We start from the raw sequence: 19,229 nt of genomic DNA, 5'->3' as shown, positions 1-19,229 counted from the left end.
TCCCCAATCCTTTGGATTCCACTTAAAAGCCTTTCCTTGAAGTCACTAATGACCTCCCCGTTGACAAACTTAAAGGGCACCTTTCAGTCCTCATTTCATTAAACTCGCTTCCCACACTTTTCAAGGACTCCCCAGGCCTGCCGCTAGATCCTCTGACCTTAATGTCCTTGGCATGTTCCCCTTTCTCTGCCTATTTCTTAAATGACGGCGCTGCCCAGAGCAGCCCTGTTTACCTTCTTTTTTATTGAGTACTCTCTTCACACTCTGTTCTCCAATTAGCCTCAAGGTTTCAACTCCCAGGTAAAGCTAACGACTCCCAAACGTATAACTTAGTTTATATTTATTCCTTGAGGTACAAACACAATTTCTACTGGTTACCTCCATCGACATGTACTTGACTCTATGTCATGTCCAGTTTGAACTCATGTCATCCCCCTCATCTCCATTATAACTTGATTCTTCCTCCTGGTCTCCTTCAAAGGAAAAGAACCACCTATGGTCCAATCAGAAAACTCGAGAGAGAGTCAAGGCTGATGGGAGTACGATTACATGGAGAGCGGGAACTTTGACTGTAACAGAGAACACTGAGAAAGAAAGAAGGCTGGAGGGCAGGAGGCCAGGGTACGTCCTGATTGAGAACAATGCATCTGATGTGCACGACGGATGACCAAGTGTAAATGTTCCACAGACAGTCACACTTTAGAGAGCTCTCGATCTGGAAAACGTCTAAAAAGTCTGTGTGAAAATAATTAAGAATATTCCCTTTACTGTATTTTTAAACTCAACGTCTACATTTTTAACGGATCATCATATAACCCTTATTGGAGACACAGTGCGGGAATTATGCCCAATCTGACCCCATCACACTGGGGCGAAACACACTAAGGGCATGCAACAGAGCAGCAAGGGAAGCAAAGTGATGAAATCCCCAGGAAATACAAAAATAGACTCTGGAGACAGAGTGCGGCACCCATCAGACTCGACTGGAAAACACTCCTGAAGGCCAAAAAGCAGACCTGGAACTTTTTACAGGCTTTTCCATTTTTGTCAGTAGCTTTTGTTTCCTTGTTTTGTTTTTGGTTTTCTTAGCTGTTATTGTTTTATTGGTTTTGACTTCCTTTGTTGTTTTGTTTGGCGTTGCCTGGTTTTTGCACTTATTGATATATCTGAATATCTATCTAGATAAGATAGGCGAGATAAATAATTCAGAGATGAAAAGAACGGGACCAATGGTTCCTGGGGAATACAGGAGAAGGGGAGGTGAGAGAAAAGAAAGGTGTGTGTGGTGGTGGGGGGGGGGCAACCCCGGGGCAAGGGAACAACAAGTGAACTAAAATCAATGGAGAGAAGGTTGTAGGATGCCTAGTGGGGCTCAATCAAGGGCAATGTAGCAACGAGGAATTACTCAACCCGAATGAAGGCCAAACATGATGGGACAAGAAGTAAAAGAAAACAGAGGAAAGAACCAGGAGGCAAAGGACATTTATGGAGGTGTAAATACAGGCATGTACATATGTAAATATATTTCTATATAACAAGAGGGGCATAGATCTATGTACTTATATCTATATGTTAAGAATTAAGGTTGCAGATGGACATTGGGTCCTTACACAAGTACTTCCTCAACACAAGAACACTTTGTTCTAACAATCTGGCATTCTGTGATGCTCACCTTCCTGATGCGATCGCTGAAGAGAAACTGGGTGCATAAGCAAATGGGTGCTGATGCAAATGTGGTGAAGAAAGCTGATGGAGCCTGGCTATCAATAGGTACAGCATCTGGGGTCTTAAAAGCTTCAAGATAAACAAGAAGCCATCTAGCTGAAAAGCAACAAAGCCCACATGGAAGAAGCACACCAGCCTGTGTGATCATGAGGTGTCAATGGGATGAGGTATCCGGCATCTAAGACCCAGAACAAAATCATACCCAATGTAAAGTGGGTGGGGGATAGGGATGGTGGAGTGGATACCCAAATACATCTGTAAACAATTGGTCATCCCCACACAGAAGGGTCACAAGAAAGAGATGAGCCAATCAGGGTGCAGTGTAGCACCGATAAAACACACAACTTTCCTCTAGTTCTTTAAAGATGCTTTCCCCCACTATCTTGACCTCAATTCTACCTTACAAATAAGATTAGACCAGAATATGTACACTGCTACAGATAAGTGCCTGCAACACAGGGAATCTAGGATAGATAAACCCATCAGGGCCAACAATGAGAACAGAGATACCAGGAAACTAGGGGAAGTTGGGGGGTAGGGGGGCAGATTCGATCACAGGATCAACATATAACCCCCTCACAGGGGGATGAACAATGGAAAAGCGGATGAAGGGTGACAGAGAACGATGTAAGATATGAAAATAATAATCTATAACTTATCAAGGGTTCGTGGGGAAGGGGGCTAGGGAGGGAGGTGAAAATGAGGGATATCAAGGGCTCAAGTAGAAAGAAAATGCTTTGAAAAGGATGATGGCAGCATACGTGTAAATGTGCTTCATACACGGATGAATATATGGATTGTGATAGATGCAAGAGTCCCCACTAAAATATTTACTAAAAAATGGCTTTGTTATTGCTCTTTTGAAATAAACACTGAAGAAATTTAATAGTAAACTGATAAACTTACCAATATTAGTAAATATCAGTTGATATAACACACATAAGTCAAAGCTCTTGGAGATCCTCAGTAGTTTTTAAGAGTTTTTGACTATATAGCTTTGATCTATAAATAGTTCTTGAGCTAACCTTTTAATTGTTTAATACCTCCATTTTCCAAGAAATGGGGCCAGCAACTAAATTAAGACTACAATTCTAGTATGTGAAAAATAAAGTACTTGAAATTCCCAAATTAAACAAATCTTTTGTTCCTTTTAAGATCAACTCAAGTTTGCATAGGTGTACCTGTCTGAAATTATTGTGTGACAGTGAAACCCCAAAGCAGGTCAGTTTACCATAGTACTGCAGTTTACTGTGATGAGTGTTGAATTGAATATTGTCTAATATGCTTCAAGGTATCACTTGAGGTGCAAATAATATACAATTTTATGGAAATGAAGCTATCTAGATTTTTTTAAGACTAAGTGTATTTCCAACATCATCATGGCCACCTTTTGATCCCTATTATCCTCAAATACCTAGCAATTTTCAGAAATGTTCCGTGTCATGCAATCTTATCAACTTTACAGATAGGAGTTTAATGCTGGCCAATTAAAGTATCTAAGAGGTTTTTTTTGTAAGAGAGCATGTGTTGCATCATTAAACTCATTAGATGCTAGGATGCTGCTAACATTTGCATTATGAAAACCAAATTATTAAAATAGGCAATCATCAATGTTTCCCAAACTAAAAGACGGTCTATTCTGTGTATTACACATATATATAACAAGATAAGCTCCCCAACCCTCACTTTTCTCGTTAATGAAGCTTCAACAGATGGTCCTGTCCTCATGTGCGTAAAGGCAATGTTGGTGATGCTACTGACACTGAATCGAAACAAGCAGGTGAGCCGCTATATATTTTACAATGGCATTAAAAGAAAAGTCCCAAGCCTTATGAGAAGGCAGATGAAGAATGGTTTTTAAATCCCCAGCATAACTTTTTAAGTATTACAGGGAGATTATGCTAAACTATTTGCTCAGTTTTTTCCCATGAGTATTAATACACACAATTTCAAAACACATCTCACATAAAATTGTCCAGTAGCATGCTGTGCTCCACCCCTTCCTTTAAAGGATATAGAGGTTAGGAATATGAACTAGAATTAAGAATGTTTCCGTTTGAATTCTAGCTCGCTCATTTAGTAGATGTTCAGCACTGAGAAAGGTTAGAAACTTCACTTTCCTATCTGTAAACTGGGAATAGTTAACTGGAACCACCTCAGAGAATTGATCTGTGGTCTAACACGTGAAGAAGTGGAATGGGCACTTGGACTTGATAAGCACACACTGGTTAGGAGCTATTGTTGTGGAGTAGCTGGGTGAAAGGCCAAGAACTCTACTGTTGCTCTCTCGGAGGCTGATGGTTTGAGTCCACCAAGAGCTGCCTCAGAATAAAGGTTGGGTGATCTATGAAGCATAATTCTATCCTGACACATATGGAGCTGCCGAGTCTGAAGTGACTTAATGCCAGCTGGCTATGCCAATTATTAATTATATGATTAGTTATTAAGTTCTCTCATTCTCTATTACCCCCAAAACAGAAGAGCAAACACAAAGCCATGCTCATTAGGGCTGACTAGAACAATTGGTGGATGAAGGGCGTACATGACCACAAACATTTTCTTGCCATTCCCTTTGGTGAGAGGAGAGAGAGATTAACATTTGCTGAATAGAAGCTAGTGTAAATGATAAGGCTGCAGTAAAAGAAAATAATAGTAGTGAGTTGATGTGAATTTAGGGAGGGAAAAAGGGTTACATTCTAAAGCACTAGGTCACAAAAGTGTGTATCTATTGATTTTATGAAATTTTGAACAATGTTCATTGAAACAGAACTGTACATATCAGAGAGTAAATATTGCTAAGAGGTGAAAACAAACAACCAAACCAAGCAACTGAGTTCACTCTGACTCCATGGCGACCCCTCAGGGGTAGACATTGAAAATAATGTTCAGGTCAGTTATTCTGTCTTTAGATCATTGGGTACCTTCTATCCAAAACTTTGAGGAAAAGTAGAAAAAAACCAACAACACAGCATTTCCCCCAAAATATATAAAAGCAAAGCCAAAAAAAATTTCCCCCTTCACGTGAGACACATTTAACTTTAAAAAAAAAAAAAGTTGGTTGAGGCTTCAACCCGATGTGTCAAGACATGAATACAATATACGGGCATGTACCAGGGAAAACCAATAGAGAGGTCTGAGGGCCCCACTCCCAACTATGTGGATACCCCCTCCCTACAGAAGAGTGCACTTCAGAGGACAGCACTGGGGATACAGCTTGGGGAGAGGGGTGCACTGGATTAGAGCACACGGGAGAAACGCAAAGGGGTGGAGAGGGAGGGAAGAACATCCTGACCCCCAAGCCCCAAGGACGATATTCCTGCTGGGAGCAGACAACGAACAGGGAGGGCCACAGGGCCGACCGTGTCACAGGACACGGTGCTCCTCCCTGAACCATGATGATTTGGAGGACAACACTGGAGACACAGTGTGGGAATAGTGCACGGTCTGGCCCCATCACGCTGGGGCGAGGCACTGAGGGCATGCAGCAGTAGGGGGAGCAGACTGAAGAAATCCCCGGGGAATGCCAAAAACAGACTTTGGAGACGGAGTGTGGCTCCCCATCAGACTTGACAGGAAAACACTCCTAAAGGCCAATAAACAGACCTTGAACTATTTATAGGCTTTTCCATTTTTGTCAGTAGCTTTCATTTTCTTGTTATTTTGTTTTTGGTTTTTTTTAGTTGTTATTGTTTTATTGGTTTGACTTCCTTTGTTATTTTGTTTGGCTTTGCCTGTTTTTTTGCGCTTATTAATGTATCTGAATATCTATCTAGGTAAGATAGGCGAGATAAATAATTCAGAGATGAAAAGAACGGGACCAATGGTTCCTGGGGAATACAGGAGAAGGGGAGGTGAGAGAAAAGAAAGGTGTGTGTGTGGGGGGGCAACCCCGGGACAAGGGAACAACAAGTGAACTAAAATCAATGGAGAGAAGGTTGTAGGATGCCTAGTGGGGCTCAATCAAGGGCAATGTAGCAGCGAGGAATTACTCAACCCCAATGAAGGCCGAACATGATGGAACAAGAAGTAAAACAAAACAGAGGAAAGAACCAGGAGGCAAAGGCATTTATAGAGGTCTAAATATAGGCATATATATATATATATATATATATATAACTATGTACTCATATCTATATGTTAAGAATTAAGTTTACAGATGGACATTATATACCTTTAACTCAAGGACACTTTGTTCTAACAATCCAGCAATCTGTGATGCTCATCTTCCCAATATGATCACTGAAGACAAAAGGGGTGCAAATGTGGTAAAGAAAGCTGATGGTGCCCGACTATCAAAAGATATAGTGTCTGAGATCTTAAAGGATTGAAAATAAACAAGCATCCATCTAGCTGAGAAGCAACAACACCCACATGGAAGAGGCACACCAGCCTGTGTGATCATGCAGTGTTGATGGGATCAGGTATCAGGCACCTAATACCCAGAACAAAACCATACTCAAGGGGAATAGGGAGTGGGTGGGGAAGGTGGAGTGGAGACCCAATGCTCATCTGTAGACAACTGGATATCCCCTCACCGAGGGGTCATAGGGAAGAGATGAGTCAGTCAGGGTGCAGTATAGCACCAATGAAACACGCAACTTTCCTCTAGTTCTTTAATGCTTCATTCCTCCCTACTATCATGACCTCAATTCTACCTTACAAATAAGATTATATTTTATACTGCTATATATAAGATTATATTTTATACTGCTACAGATAAGAGCCCGAAACACAGGGAATTCAGGATAGATAACCCCCTCGGGGAAAACAAGGAGAGTAGAAATACCAGGAGAATTAGAGGAGGGTGTGGGGAGAAAGGGTAAATCAATCACAAGGATCAATATAGAACCCCCTCCCACAGGGACAAATAAGAGAAAAGTGGGTGAGGGGTAACGTGCATGGCATAAGATATGGAAAAAAATCATCTATAATTTATCATGGGTTCATGAGGGAGGGCTGGGGAAGGAGGAGGAAGAAATGGGGAGCTGATCACAGAACTCCAAGTGGGAAGAGAATGCTTTGAAAACGATGATGGCGACATATGTGCCAATGTGCTTGACACATTGGAGGAATGCATGATTGTGGTAAGAGATGTAAGAGCCCCCCAATAAAAGTATTTTAAAAAATGGTTGTTGAACCGTATCACAATATACCAAGTAACTAGCATCACTACTGTTTAACACTTTTGGTTAAAAAGAGAATTCAAGCTCTCAATCACTTGTTAAGCACTTGTACATGAAGCAGGCACTGTGTTGAATATTGAAGTAACATAATGATAAATGAGACAGAGTCTATTTCAGGAAATCCACAATCAGTGGAGAAGATAAATATAAACAGATGATTCAATTATTAAAAACGGATTATTAGAAAAGGGAAATTTTTAATAGAGTGCTTTGGGAACCTTGAAAGGAAAATGACTAAGTCTGCCTGTGAACCTCAGAAGAGAGACTAAGGTAGAGGCAACACTTGAGCTGATCTTTAAAGTGAATGCAGTGTTTTCCAAGGAGAAGAAACCCCATTCTGAATATAGAGGAAAGCATGTGTGTGGAAAAGTCTGAAGCAAGAATAAGTTTGGAAAAGAGTGAGATTTCATGTGGCTGAGGGCGGGGCACCCGGGTGAGGCAAGAGAGGGAAGCCTGAGAGCCTGTCAGTGGCATGTCCCCTGCTTTTAGCAATCCTGTGAACAATGAGGTTCAGTAGAGGTGTTCCAGGAGAAGAGTGACAAATCAATTTGGTTTCTTGGAAAAATAACTGGTGATGCTCTGGAAGATACACTGAAATGGAAGACAATCTAAATCTGAATAAAGAACAACTTTGTTGAGCCATTATTCCCTTCTTGCTAAAAATAATTGCCACAATCGGGTCCCCAAATTGATGATCACATACCAGTGTAAACTGTCGTCTTGAAAACTAAGAGAATCACAAAGCACACAAATACATCGTATTGATTACAGGGGCCCGGTTAGAAAATTGTGAAAACAAATATTCGGCCTTGAAAAGAAAATATTTTTATAAGACCATACGTATACGAAAATGATAGTGGTTTGCATGGGACAGTTTTAAAGAAGTGCAGCAATTCTGTATGACACTATAATCATGTTTGCAAAACATTACACATTTGCCCAAACTGTACAAAGGAAGGAATGACCTTAAGGTACCAGCAGTTAGTAATAACACATCAATATTGGTTCATCCATTGTACAAGTGTGCTTTTTGAGTGCAAGATGCTAACAGGAAATAGCTTGCACGGGAAACTGTACTTTCTACACGATTAAGCCAAAGAAGCTCTAACAAAAAAGTTTGTGTGCTTCAAGATATCAGCTACTAAAGTGGGTTTTTGGTTTGTCTGTTTCTGTTACTGTTCTTTATACCATTCTGTTTTCAAAACTGCCACAATCAGCAAGCAATACTCAATGGTAACAATAAGATATGTATAGTCAATAACAGAAAAGTATGCCGTACACTGCATTTCAAAACAATTATCTTAAAACTAAGACATTACCTTCTTATCTCCTTGCTTTCGTCTCCGTAACCCTGGTCTATAATCATCTCCAAATCTCAGAAAGTAATAGTAAGACACTAGTCTTTCAATAGGATCCCTGATAACATTAATGTAAATTGGCTTCTTCTTCACACCAAATCTGAAATAGAGAACATTTTTTAAAAGTAAAATAAACATTTTCATTCTATTTAGGGGTGATCTGAAATTAAACATAAGCATTTGAGGCACTGAATTAATTCAAATGAAACAGAGTATGTGGACATCAGTAAATGTTTTTTTTGTACTATTTATATCACAATAAAGTGAACAAGATATATGACTTTTTAAGTTACAGTTGAAGATAGAGAAAAAGTAAAAGATGACAAACGTATTGTTAAGAATTATGTAAAATATTTCAATACTATGTATTCCTTCAATTTCATGTTCAAGTAGACAAGTGTCTCTCGAAAAACAAACTAAACCATGGCTGTCAAGGGATTCTGACTCATAGCAACCCTTGAGTTAGTAGGTACATACTAAAGAAGGTTTATCATTTCATAATAAAATCACAAAAATTTACTTTATTCTATGCCATAATAGATCATCTAGTGATACAAAAAGAGAAATAAATACACATTAAATATATGGCAATGATTTATCGAGTTTATATTTCACTGAATCAGGTAAGGATTATAAATAAAGTCTGGGATAATTTATGGAGCCCTGGTGGTTACCCGCTGGGCTGTTAATCTCAAGGTCAGCAGTTGAAAACCACCAGCTGCTTTGTAGGAGAAAGGTGGGGCTTTCTATTCCCATCAGAGTTACAGTCTGGGAAGCCCACAGAGGCAGTTCTACATGTCCTATGGGGTCACTATGAGTCAGTGGTAGAATAACACAAGTGCGGCCATTTGATTTGATTTCTCTTGTGACTCATTTTGAAGACAAGACAGAAGTGAAAAAATGCTAAATTCTCAGCATTATGTTGTCTGTTGTCAGGTGTCTTCGTAATCCTATGTGCAACAGAATGATGGAACACTGCTTGGTGGGGTGCCATGTATTAGGAAACAGGATCAAGAGTTGAAGGAACCTTCTACTTTAGCACACACACCTTGCAGACCCCAGAAATGTAACAGTCTCCTTGTTCCAATATCCTCATGTCTCCCAGCCTCTCCCTTTCAATGTACCATATATACTCGAACATAAGCCAACCTATCAGCCGAGGCACCTAATTTTACCACAAAAACTGCATTAAAAATGTGCTGAAAAACTTGACTTGTACATGAGTGTATACGGTACTTTTTATACCAATTTTCAGCTGATATTCCTAATAACAGCACTTCACAGATCACACTTCTTGCCAGAGCCTGCATAATGACAGTTTATGTTGGCATCAAGCTAGGTTATTCAAGCTGTATATCTTCTGCATCACCTTATATCTTCTGCATCACCATCTCCCCAAACAAGAAACAACCTATTATAATATAGGTTCTTCTTTTCCACCTGCTCCCATAGATTAGGATGAGTAAAAAAATTACTACTGCAAAAATCATAGGAGTCTTTATTAAACAGAAGTATCAGTAGGTGAAGCAATTGTTTCTAGACATCCAAGTCGAGGCATCTCTGAAGCAGCGCTTCCATCTCTCTAACCCTTCCCCAAAGAATTCTGTGCCCTTCCAGTTAGAGTTCACTGCGCGGCGGTTTGACTTGCTGGAATGTCGTACATCACGTGCTTTTAAACGTTTTAGGAACAACGGCAGCAACAAAAGGCTGAGGGGCAAGATGGAGACTGCAGGGTGGATGGGCTAAGGTTTCCCAGTGCAGGTCCTATAGCACAGTTCTTGTTCACCCTCGAGGAAGGAGGTACGTGATTACGATGGACACAAAGTCCTCAGTGTAACTTTCCTGGCTTTCTTCACAGCAGTGCGTAAGAGAGAAGCAATGCTCAGTCCTTATGGAGCTCACATTCTACTTGGGGAGAGACAGACAATCAAATAAATAAATAAGCAGGGCAAAGTGCTAAGGGGAAAAATAATGCAGTGGAAAGGAAAATAAGTGCCAAAGGAGATGGTGGAGGGTATAATCAGAAACGAAATTTCAGGAAGGTCTTAAAGGTACTTTTGATGAGGGAGGGGGCCATCCAGATATCTGGCACAATTTTCTAGGAAGACAAGATTTCTAAGATTGAAGGCCCTGAAAGACTAAGTGTGAGGCTGTTTGAGGAAATGCTAGGAAATCCATCTGTCCGCATCAGAATCGGAGCGGGAGAGTTGCAGAGTGCGGAGTGTAATGCAAGGAGGACAGAGTAGGCCTTGTAGACCATTAAAAGCATTGCTTTTCACTTGGCACAGGAAGGACACGGGAGGGCTGAAGTCAAGGCACACTATGATAATTCACTTTTAAAGGCCAGTGGTTGCTGCTCTGAAATCAAGTGTAGAGGGACGATTGTCCCCTAACCCTGTGAAGTCTAGGAAGCCTGTACATCCTGTGCTATCTGCTGTCCCGACTTCCCCTGCAGGCACGCGCTGTCCTTATGAACCAACATCACCCTGAACTCGGTCTGCCACCCGTTGCTCCTCTATGACTTTTCTCCACAACAGTAGCATAAACAACTACTTGAAGAAAGCAGAGGACATTATACTGCTTTTATGCATCATTGGCTACTCAGTAGCACCATCTTTCGAAGTTTAGAAAAATACTAATAATTATTATTAAATTGAGGATTACAATGAGAAATGATACATTTAAGCGCAAGTTTTATAACTGAGTAAGTCAGAGTGAAAGGGATGAAATGCACACGGGTCCACTGAAGGCTTCAACTTAGCTGACAGCTTATAACTTAAACTTCCTTGCCTACCAAGATCTTTTTCAAGAGACACTAATGATAGACAGAGGCAGGGGAAGACCCCAGGAGGGGGCAAGAGTTAGGGACAACAGAGCTCAGTGCTGTTACACATACAGCCCGGTACAGCTGGCCTAGGAGTAGATGCATGGTGTAGGAAGGGCAGTGGGGGCACACACAAATATAAATACATGTCCAGGTTTGACAGAGGACATTTGTACATGGTGCAAATATAGCCATGAACATGGTGGAGCACTGCAGCAGGGGCAACCTATGAACACTTGTTTAGATATAACCCAGACCTCAAGAGTCTGGGGGCACAGGGCCTTAAGTCTCAGGAGACGCCAAGGTCAATTGTGTGTCAGTCTGTAATAACAATGTTCTACATCTTACTTTGGTGAGCAGCAAGTGGAATGTTGTGAGCAGCCACCTAATGTGCAACTATTGAGCTCCCCCTGTCTGGAGGAAAGAGGAGTATTGAAAACCCTAAAGACATGGGAACAATCAGCCCAATGCGTAATTGGGTCCCATCAACACAAGTCTTCAGGACTCTGAGCCCAAAGAATTAGAGGGGCTTGGCTGCAACTGCCAACTGCTCTGAAAGAGATCACATTATAAGGACATGGATGGATTGGAAGATAAGTGTGGAATAAAACTCAAAATCCTAAAAGGACCAGGCTTACTGCTCAGACTGGTGACCCCATCCCCCACCCCACCCAAGGCTATTGACCCTTTCAGTCTAGAAATGAACTCACACCCATGGCTCAATTTTCAGCCAAACATACAGCATGGTACAAGGGTATCAGTAACACTAGGGAGTGTGGTAGTTACACAATCTGACATCAATTTGGGACTTGGGATTAAGAGTGAAGGCGTCGAGTCTAGTCTGTCAATTGGGTCATAGCCAATGAGCCCTCTGTGTGGACATGCCTTCTCCTGAGAATTCTGGGAACTCCTCTATTTCCTCTTTGGGGGTGTGAGATATGAGAGGTACCCTACTGATAAGACACATGGCACTATGCTGATAGACCCCGTGTCCTGGGAACTGGAGGAACCAGCACTGAGATGCGTCCACTGCCACTGGATCCACAAGAATTTGCACCCACCGGCCTGTGATCTTTCTGCATTCAGCACCATTGCACGTGTTTTGTGAGTCTGAAGAGGGCTTTATATATTGGTATTGGACATATGGGCTAATACTGGACTATGGACTTGATCTGGACTGGGCTGGGATGTTTTCTCAATATTCAATTTCTAATGTATATAACCCACTTTTTAATACACATATCAGTGTCCATGAATTTGGATATCTAGTCTACCCGGACTAACAAAGGGAGGTACACACATATTAAACTAATAAAACCTGTAGTATCAAAAGGGCAGCTTTTGCTGACTTGAGATGAAATAAAACGTGGGTGAATTGAATGGAAAACTGATGATCTGCTCTGTAAACCTCCACCCAGTTCACCATAAAAAGTTAGGGGGGAAAAAACCCACCTAGCTTAAATAATCTATTTAACTTTTTCCTACTTACTCCCTGCCTATTGCCAGCAATGCCTTACACAGCAGACATTTTATAAATGTTTTTGCATTGAATTCTTAAGTGAAAGTGTAGTGAAGCAAGATTAAAGAGAAAAGGGAAGCCGAATAACCTGATTTTCTCAACCTCTGAGTTTTGAAAACTAACTGATAGAAAGTTCCTAAATAGCACACAGGTGTAGTTTGGTAGAATTCTTGCCTTCAATGAGAAAGATCTGGGTTTGATTCCTGGACAATGTCCTTCCATGGCAGCCACTACCTTAAGTCACGGATGCTTGCTTACATGTTGCTATCATGCCGAACAGGTTTCAGCGGTGCTTCCACGCTGAGACAAGGAGACAAGGAGAAAAGCCTGACGATCTACTTCGGAAAAACGAGACAAGGAAAACCCTATTGACATGAGTTCATTTCTGTAGCTGGTGTGACATATGGGTACTCTTTCATTTTTCTGCCAAATGGATATTCAGATTTACCATAAATGCACACCCGGTTTTAAAATAAGGCCGTTATTTTCATGCACAAAGAGGTCCTGGATCATGAGTTTCAGAGGCAGTTTACCACAGATAACATCATTGAGATGCCAACGGCTTTGCGTGCGTCTACGTCACTATTCCCAGTTATCAACAAGGCCGCTCTAATCAGCATACTTCCTCCTCAAATAAAAGATGAAAGAGGCAGGGATATTTTCCCTGGGCATTTCTTCTCTTCTTTTAAAGAAAACTTCTTGACGACTGGATGAAAATTTAGAGTAAATGTTTCCCATTTAAAAATGCACACATCTTTTGGTTTCTATTATTGATGGCAATCCCCCAAATATAACATCATCTCTTCCCAATTCCCTTCCTCCTCCTTTCCGAATGCTTCCGAATTCTGTATGAGGACATGCTGCCCTTTTGACCTTAAAATGGTTATATTCTAAGGAGTGCATACCTCCCCAGTGTCACTGTTGCCAATAGAGTGTTGTGGATTGTTTGGCTGAAAACTGAGACACCAATTGCTACACCCAATGTAGGAAATAAAACACTGTCTTTGTGGGCTCTCTTATCACAACTGACTTTAGCGTTCCCTGAGATTACGGTCCTGAGCCTCTAGGTCCAGTGACTCATTTCCTTAAAGGCTAACATCATTTGCTAGAAATTCTCTCTCCAACTGTATGAACTTACTTCTGGGATCTCAGTTTTTTCCTACTGATCTGTGTCTGTTATTGTACCAGTGCCTGACGACAGTTGCTGTGTAGTAGGATTTGAGAACAGGTGTGAAACACCCCACTTTCTTCCTTCGTTAGCACTGCTTTGCTTATCTGGGGGCTATTTCACTCCTTTCTATATAAAAGTAATAGTTTTCCAGTATTTGAAAAAATAATGATTGAATCTGGAGCTGGGACTGCATTATATCTGCACATTGTTTTGGGTGGTATCAACATATTCACATTGTTCAGTCTTGCTATCCATGAGCACTCTTCCGTTTCTGAAGTCTCAGTTTCTAATAGTAGCATTTCCTATTTTTTGCACAGTATTTTTCTTTTTTTTTAATAAATAATTTTATTGGGGCTCATACAACTCTTATCACAATCCATGCATACATCAATTGTGTAAAGCACATCTGTACATTCATTGCCCTCATCATTCTCAAAGTTCGCTTTCCGCTTGGGTTTCTGGAATCAGCTAATTTTCTTTTTTTCCCTCCCCCTCCCTCCCTGTTCTCCTCACCCTCATGAACCCTTAATAATTTATAAATTATTATTTTATCTCATCTTACACTGCCCGGCGTCTCCCTTCACCCACTTTTCTGTTGCCTGTCCCCCAGAGAAGAGGTTAAATGTAGATCCTTGTGATCGGTTCCCCCTTTCTACACCCCCACTTCCCTCCCGAGTATTTTTATTTTTATAGATCTTTTACACCTGACTTAGTTTTATTTAAAAGTATTTCATTTCATCTTTTAGATGTCTAACTTAACTGGCATTGCTTTCCTGATATTCTATTCAGAATTCTTTGTAAAGGATTCCTGATATTCTATTCAGAATTTATTGTAAAGGATTCTGACTGATTTTTGTATGTTAATCTTATACCCTTCCACTTTGCTTAATTTTTAAAATTAGTTTTAGTAATTTTCTTCATGAGTTTTGAATCTAAAAATAGAAGTAGTTTAATTTCTTCTTTGCCAGTGGGTTTTATTTCCCTTTCTTCCCTTGAACACTAAGACTTCCAGCATAACATTGTGGCAAGGGTTATCTCTGTCAGTTTCCATTGGCTGCTCTTTTGTACATGTGCCCTTAATTAGGTGGAGGAATTTTCCTTTTACTGGGTGTTTTATTATCAGAAATGGATGTTGGATTTTGTCAAATGCCTTCTTCAGCATCAATGGATATGTTCATGTGGTTCTTGTCCTTTGTTTTATTTATATTTGTTATTACATCGGTTTTTCTCGTGTCAAATCAGTCTTGCATGTCTAGTATGAATCTTACTGGGCCATGATGCTTTTTTTTTAAAAAGAAATGTTGTTAGAGTCTATTTATTATGCTTTTGTGGAGAAAGTTTGCACCAAGTTCATGAGGGATATTAATCTATAATTTTCTTTTTAGTGATGTTTTGCCTGGTTTTGGTATTGAGAATAAATATACTTCATAATATCAATTTAGGAGCATTCAATCCTTTGTATAATTTAGAATTATGTAGAACTGGTGTTAGCTCTTCTATGAAGTTTGGGAAATTCACAGTGATGTTATCTTGGACAGGGCTTATATGTTGTTTTTGCAAGTTTTAAATGATCTGGCTAGTTTCTTCTTTGGTTATAAATATGTTCTAATTATCTGTCTGAGTTTAGGTTTAGGTAAGTAGTACATTTCTAGAAATTTATATATTTCTTCTAAGCTTAAAAATTTGTTAAGAGTACAATTCTTAACAGTAGTGTTATGAACCACCATTGACTTGATGGGAGTTGAGTTTTTTCCCCCTGACAAACTTACTCTTCTATTTCTGCTTGCCTTAGTAAATGGCATTACCATCTAGCAAGAAATTCAGAGTCATCCTTAATTTCTTTCTCTGGCCCCTCTATTTAGTCCCCTAGTTGCTTCACTTTCTAAACCTCTTTTAATTCTATCTACTTTGATCTACGTGCATTGTTCCAAACCTACAGAAGCCCTGTATCATATCTTGCCTGGGCTATTGAAAAACCTTTCTAATGCCCGCCCCACCCCCCAGGACCTGCATTGATGGTTGCTCTTCTCCAATCTATCCTCTACATTGCAGTTAGAATATTAACCAAACACAAATCTACGCAGTGGCTCTTCTACTTTAAATTCCTTTAAAGACACTGCCTGAATCAGGTTCCTAGTTCCTTGTTCACGCTCATTTCAGCAGTCCGTGTCCCTGTTTCAGTCTAAGTGGCATTGCTCAGCTCCTTAAGCAGTTCGGGTTCTTCTCTCTTCTTAAGTACATTTTTTGTTTGTGCTAGTGATATTTTGCAATCGTTTGCTTAAGTCCATCTTCTCTGCTCAGCCATTCCCTTAACACAGGTACTATAGCATTTGTCTGACTCACTACTATCTCCTCAGTGCTCAGTAGAGTACATGACATACAGTACATAAGGGGAAAAAAATTGCCTCACTGGTTAAATTTCTTGTTTCCGAAATAAGTGTGACCATGACTTCAGTAACGCAGGAAACACATGTTAGACTTTACTTCTCTGTCACTACTTTTAGTCAGACAATATTCGGATTAGGTTGGACCATATTAACTGTTTTTTAAAGGTCAAAATAGTTGAATGTCAGCAATTTCACACGATTCAACCAAATAGTGTGTGTTCCAGTTAAAGCTCTTCAGGAGGTTTTTCACTCATGCGAGCAACATTACATGTTTTGGAGTCCATGTATTTGAGAAGCGCATTGCTGTCACCCAAAGAGAATCTCATTTTGGAAGTAAGGTCAATATACATCCAGAGGTAGTAGTAATTGTCAGCACATGTAGATTGTAGAATCAGACCGGAACCAAACTTTAATCCTATCATTTAATGATGGTATGATCTAGGACAAAATATTTACTTCTTTGAATATCATTTTCTTCACCAGAAATATACGTGATTTTATTGATGTAACAGAATCATCATGAGGATTAAATGACATTTTTAAAATTCTATGATCATTGCTTAGCATGTCAACCATCCAAATAATGATACTGGTATTGAAAATAACAACTGTAAGTAATTACACAACAATAACAACAAAAGTGAGCAAGCCCTCTGCTTGTAAAGTACTCTTAACAGGAGCGACTAGGCTGGACGGTTTTTAGAGATAAGACTTTCTAGTTGAAGGTGATAAGCAGATTACAGAGGGCCTTGAGAGTTAGGCAGAGAGGCAAAGATCTGATGTGAAAGACAAGGCGAAGTCACTGTAGCTTCCTGAGTAGTCTGTGGGAAAGTGGTGCTTTAGAAAGACCAGTGCTCTGGGGTCGCTATGCGTATGAATTGACTTGATGGCTATGAGTTTGGTTTGTTTATTTTTTGGATAAGTGAGATATTATTGTAGAACACTGCCAAGAATAAAAACAGAATACTATACATGGGAGATAATTAAAAAGCTGCCTCAAAGATTTAATTAATTGATAATGATTAACTGACCAATTATCAGAAAAACAGAAATGGAAAAGATCAACCTAAAAGGTTTGATTAATCCATTTTAATCAGTCTAAAAAGACAGATATGAATAGATTTGCATTTTAAAAAAGACTAGCTACAGGAAAGAAAGATCAAGACTAGCTAAAAGAGCAGGAATCTTGGTCGAATGGAAGAGAGATGGACTGGAGAGATACATTAGAAAAAAAAAAGTAGTAGTACTTGGTGACCAATTAAGATCCATATGGTAAAGAAAAGAGGCGTCCAAGATCACTCTTTTTAAAGTTTCTTTCTTGGGTCTCTTGACAGATAAAATAGGTTAAACTTTCCGAAGTAGCAAAATGGACACAAAGATCAAGCCTTAAGCAAAGCCAACTAACAGTTGGAACTAAGAAGTACCAGAAAATGATGCAGCCAGGGAGCGGAAGAAAACAAAAACACAGCATGGCAGCTAAAAGAAGAGCATTAAATAACAAATACATGGCACATTTATACAACGAAGTATTAATGAGCAATTAAAAATAAAATGCAACATATTAAGCCATGAAAAGGCACGGAGAGCCGCTAAGTGCATATTGCCAAGTGAAGGCAAGTTGAAAAGGATTCAAACAATATTATTCCAACTACCACATGACATTCTTGAAAAGGTAAAACTATTTGTTGTTATTTTGGCTGTGTATTCTCAAACGGTTCTGATTCATGGTAAACCTATAAGACAGAGTAGAAATGCCCCATAGGACTTCTAAGGCTGTAATATTTATGGAAGCAGATTGTCACATCTTAAAGATAATAAGATAATTTAGGGACAAAGGTTCAGGATGAGGGAAGAATGAATGAAAGCGAGTGGAGAAAACGGTGCTTTTGTAGCAATGAAACTATTCTGGATGTTACTCTACTGGTGGATACCTAACACTATACATTTGTCAAAACCCATATATCCGCACAATGCAAAGATGAAATCAGATTCTCATCTGTGACTTTTAGTTAAAAGTAATACATCAATATTGCTCTATCAAGCACGACAAGCACAGCACAGGAGTGCACAAGGTTAGTAACAGGAATCAGGGCTGCTGCCGGGTAGGGCGGGGCAATAACCAGGGAATGTTCTGTACTTTGAAATTTTTCTATAAAGCTAAGAGTGCTGAAAAAAAGTCTATTGGTGCCTGGATATCAGAAAGAATAGTATCTGAAGTACTAAAAGTTTGTCTTTAAACAAGCAGTCATGTAAGTGAGATGTCAACTAAGTCCACATGGAAGAAGAACACCAGCCTGTGTGATCCAAGGATTGTAAATAATAAAGCCCAAATCTGAAGGAGGGAGAGTATCACAGCTTAAATTATGAACTCCTGGTTTTCAGAGGCTTTGGATGACAGGGGAAGCCCCAAATCCGTTTGGAGGGTCCCCACAACAATTAAGCCTCTGGTGCATCCCCTCTCAACATAGTTGAGGAATGTGAATAATCTTGTTAGTAGACAGAGATTATTACAAAGTCAATTACGGCAGACACATAAGGTTAAAATGTAATATCTTGTCAGTTGATCTCCCTTTTGATTCATTTTAAAGTTGTTTCAGCTTAAAAAAAAGTGATAGGGAAATACACACGGACTAAGCCTCTGATGAGGAACCCTCTCTGACTACAGATCAAGGGTATGAATAATTTTGTATTCATGCACAATGCGTTGCAAAGTATATTGCTGCAAATGCAGTTAGGTAAAACTTTTAACCCCTGATCACTTAATCTCTCTTGTGACCTATTTTCAGTTTTTTAATATTTCTGCCTTCTTTCGATTGAAGTTTTTCCATTAGTATAGTTAATTTGTTTTTCAAATAATTTTCTGTATATGAAATACGGAATAGGTAAATCTGTACAGCTGCTGACAGTAACGGGATTAATGCTTTCTTGGGAGAAAGGCAGGGGATGTGGGGGAAATAGGAAGCTAGTAGCGATGTGGACAAGAACAAAGAAAATGTTCTAAAATTGATTGTGGGGATGATTGTACAATTCTCCTTGAAATGATTCAACTATTATTGAATTGT

General features: G+C 39.7%; 1 protein-coding gene across 2 annotated transcripts in view; it reads right to left on the bottom strand.

Annotated features, from left to right (window-relative positions):
* Positions 1–19,229, bottom strand: part of HS2ST1 (heparan sulfate 2-O-sulfotransferase 1) — a 176,764-nt gene that overhangs the window by 9,844 nt on the left and 147,691 nt on the right. For both annotated transcript variants that reach the window (XM_075558019.1, XM_075558026.1), the window contains exon 4: positions 8,228–8,366. In XM_075558019.1, the coding sequence (XP_075414134.1) occupies positions 8,228–8,366 (139 nt within the window). The remainder of the gene's footprint in view (positions 1–8,227; positions 8,367–19,229) is intronic.

The sequence above is a fragment of the Tenrec ecaudatus genome, chromosome 1, assembly GCF_050624435.1.
Source record: "Tenrec ecaudatus isolate mTenEca1 chromosome 1, mTenEca1.hap1, whole genome shotgun sequence".
NCBI classification, from domain to species: Eukaryota; Metazoa; Chordata; class Mammalia; order Afrosoricida; family Tenrecidae; genus Tenrec; species Tenrec ecaudatus.
The sequence above is the reverse complement of the archived record's forward strand: the minus strand, read 5'-3'. Positions and strand labels throughout refer to the sequence as shown.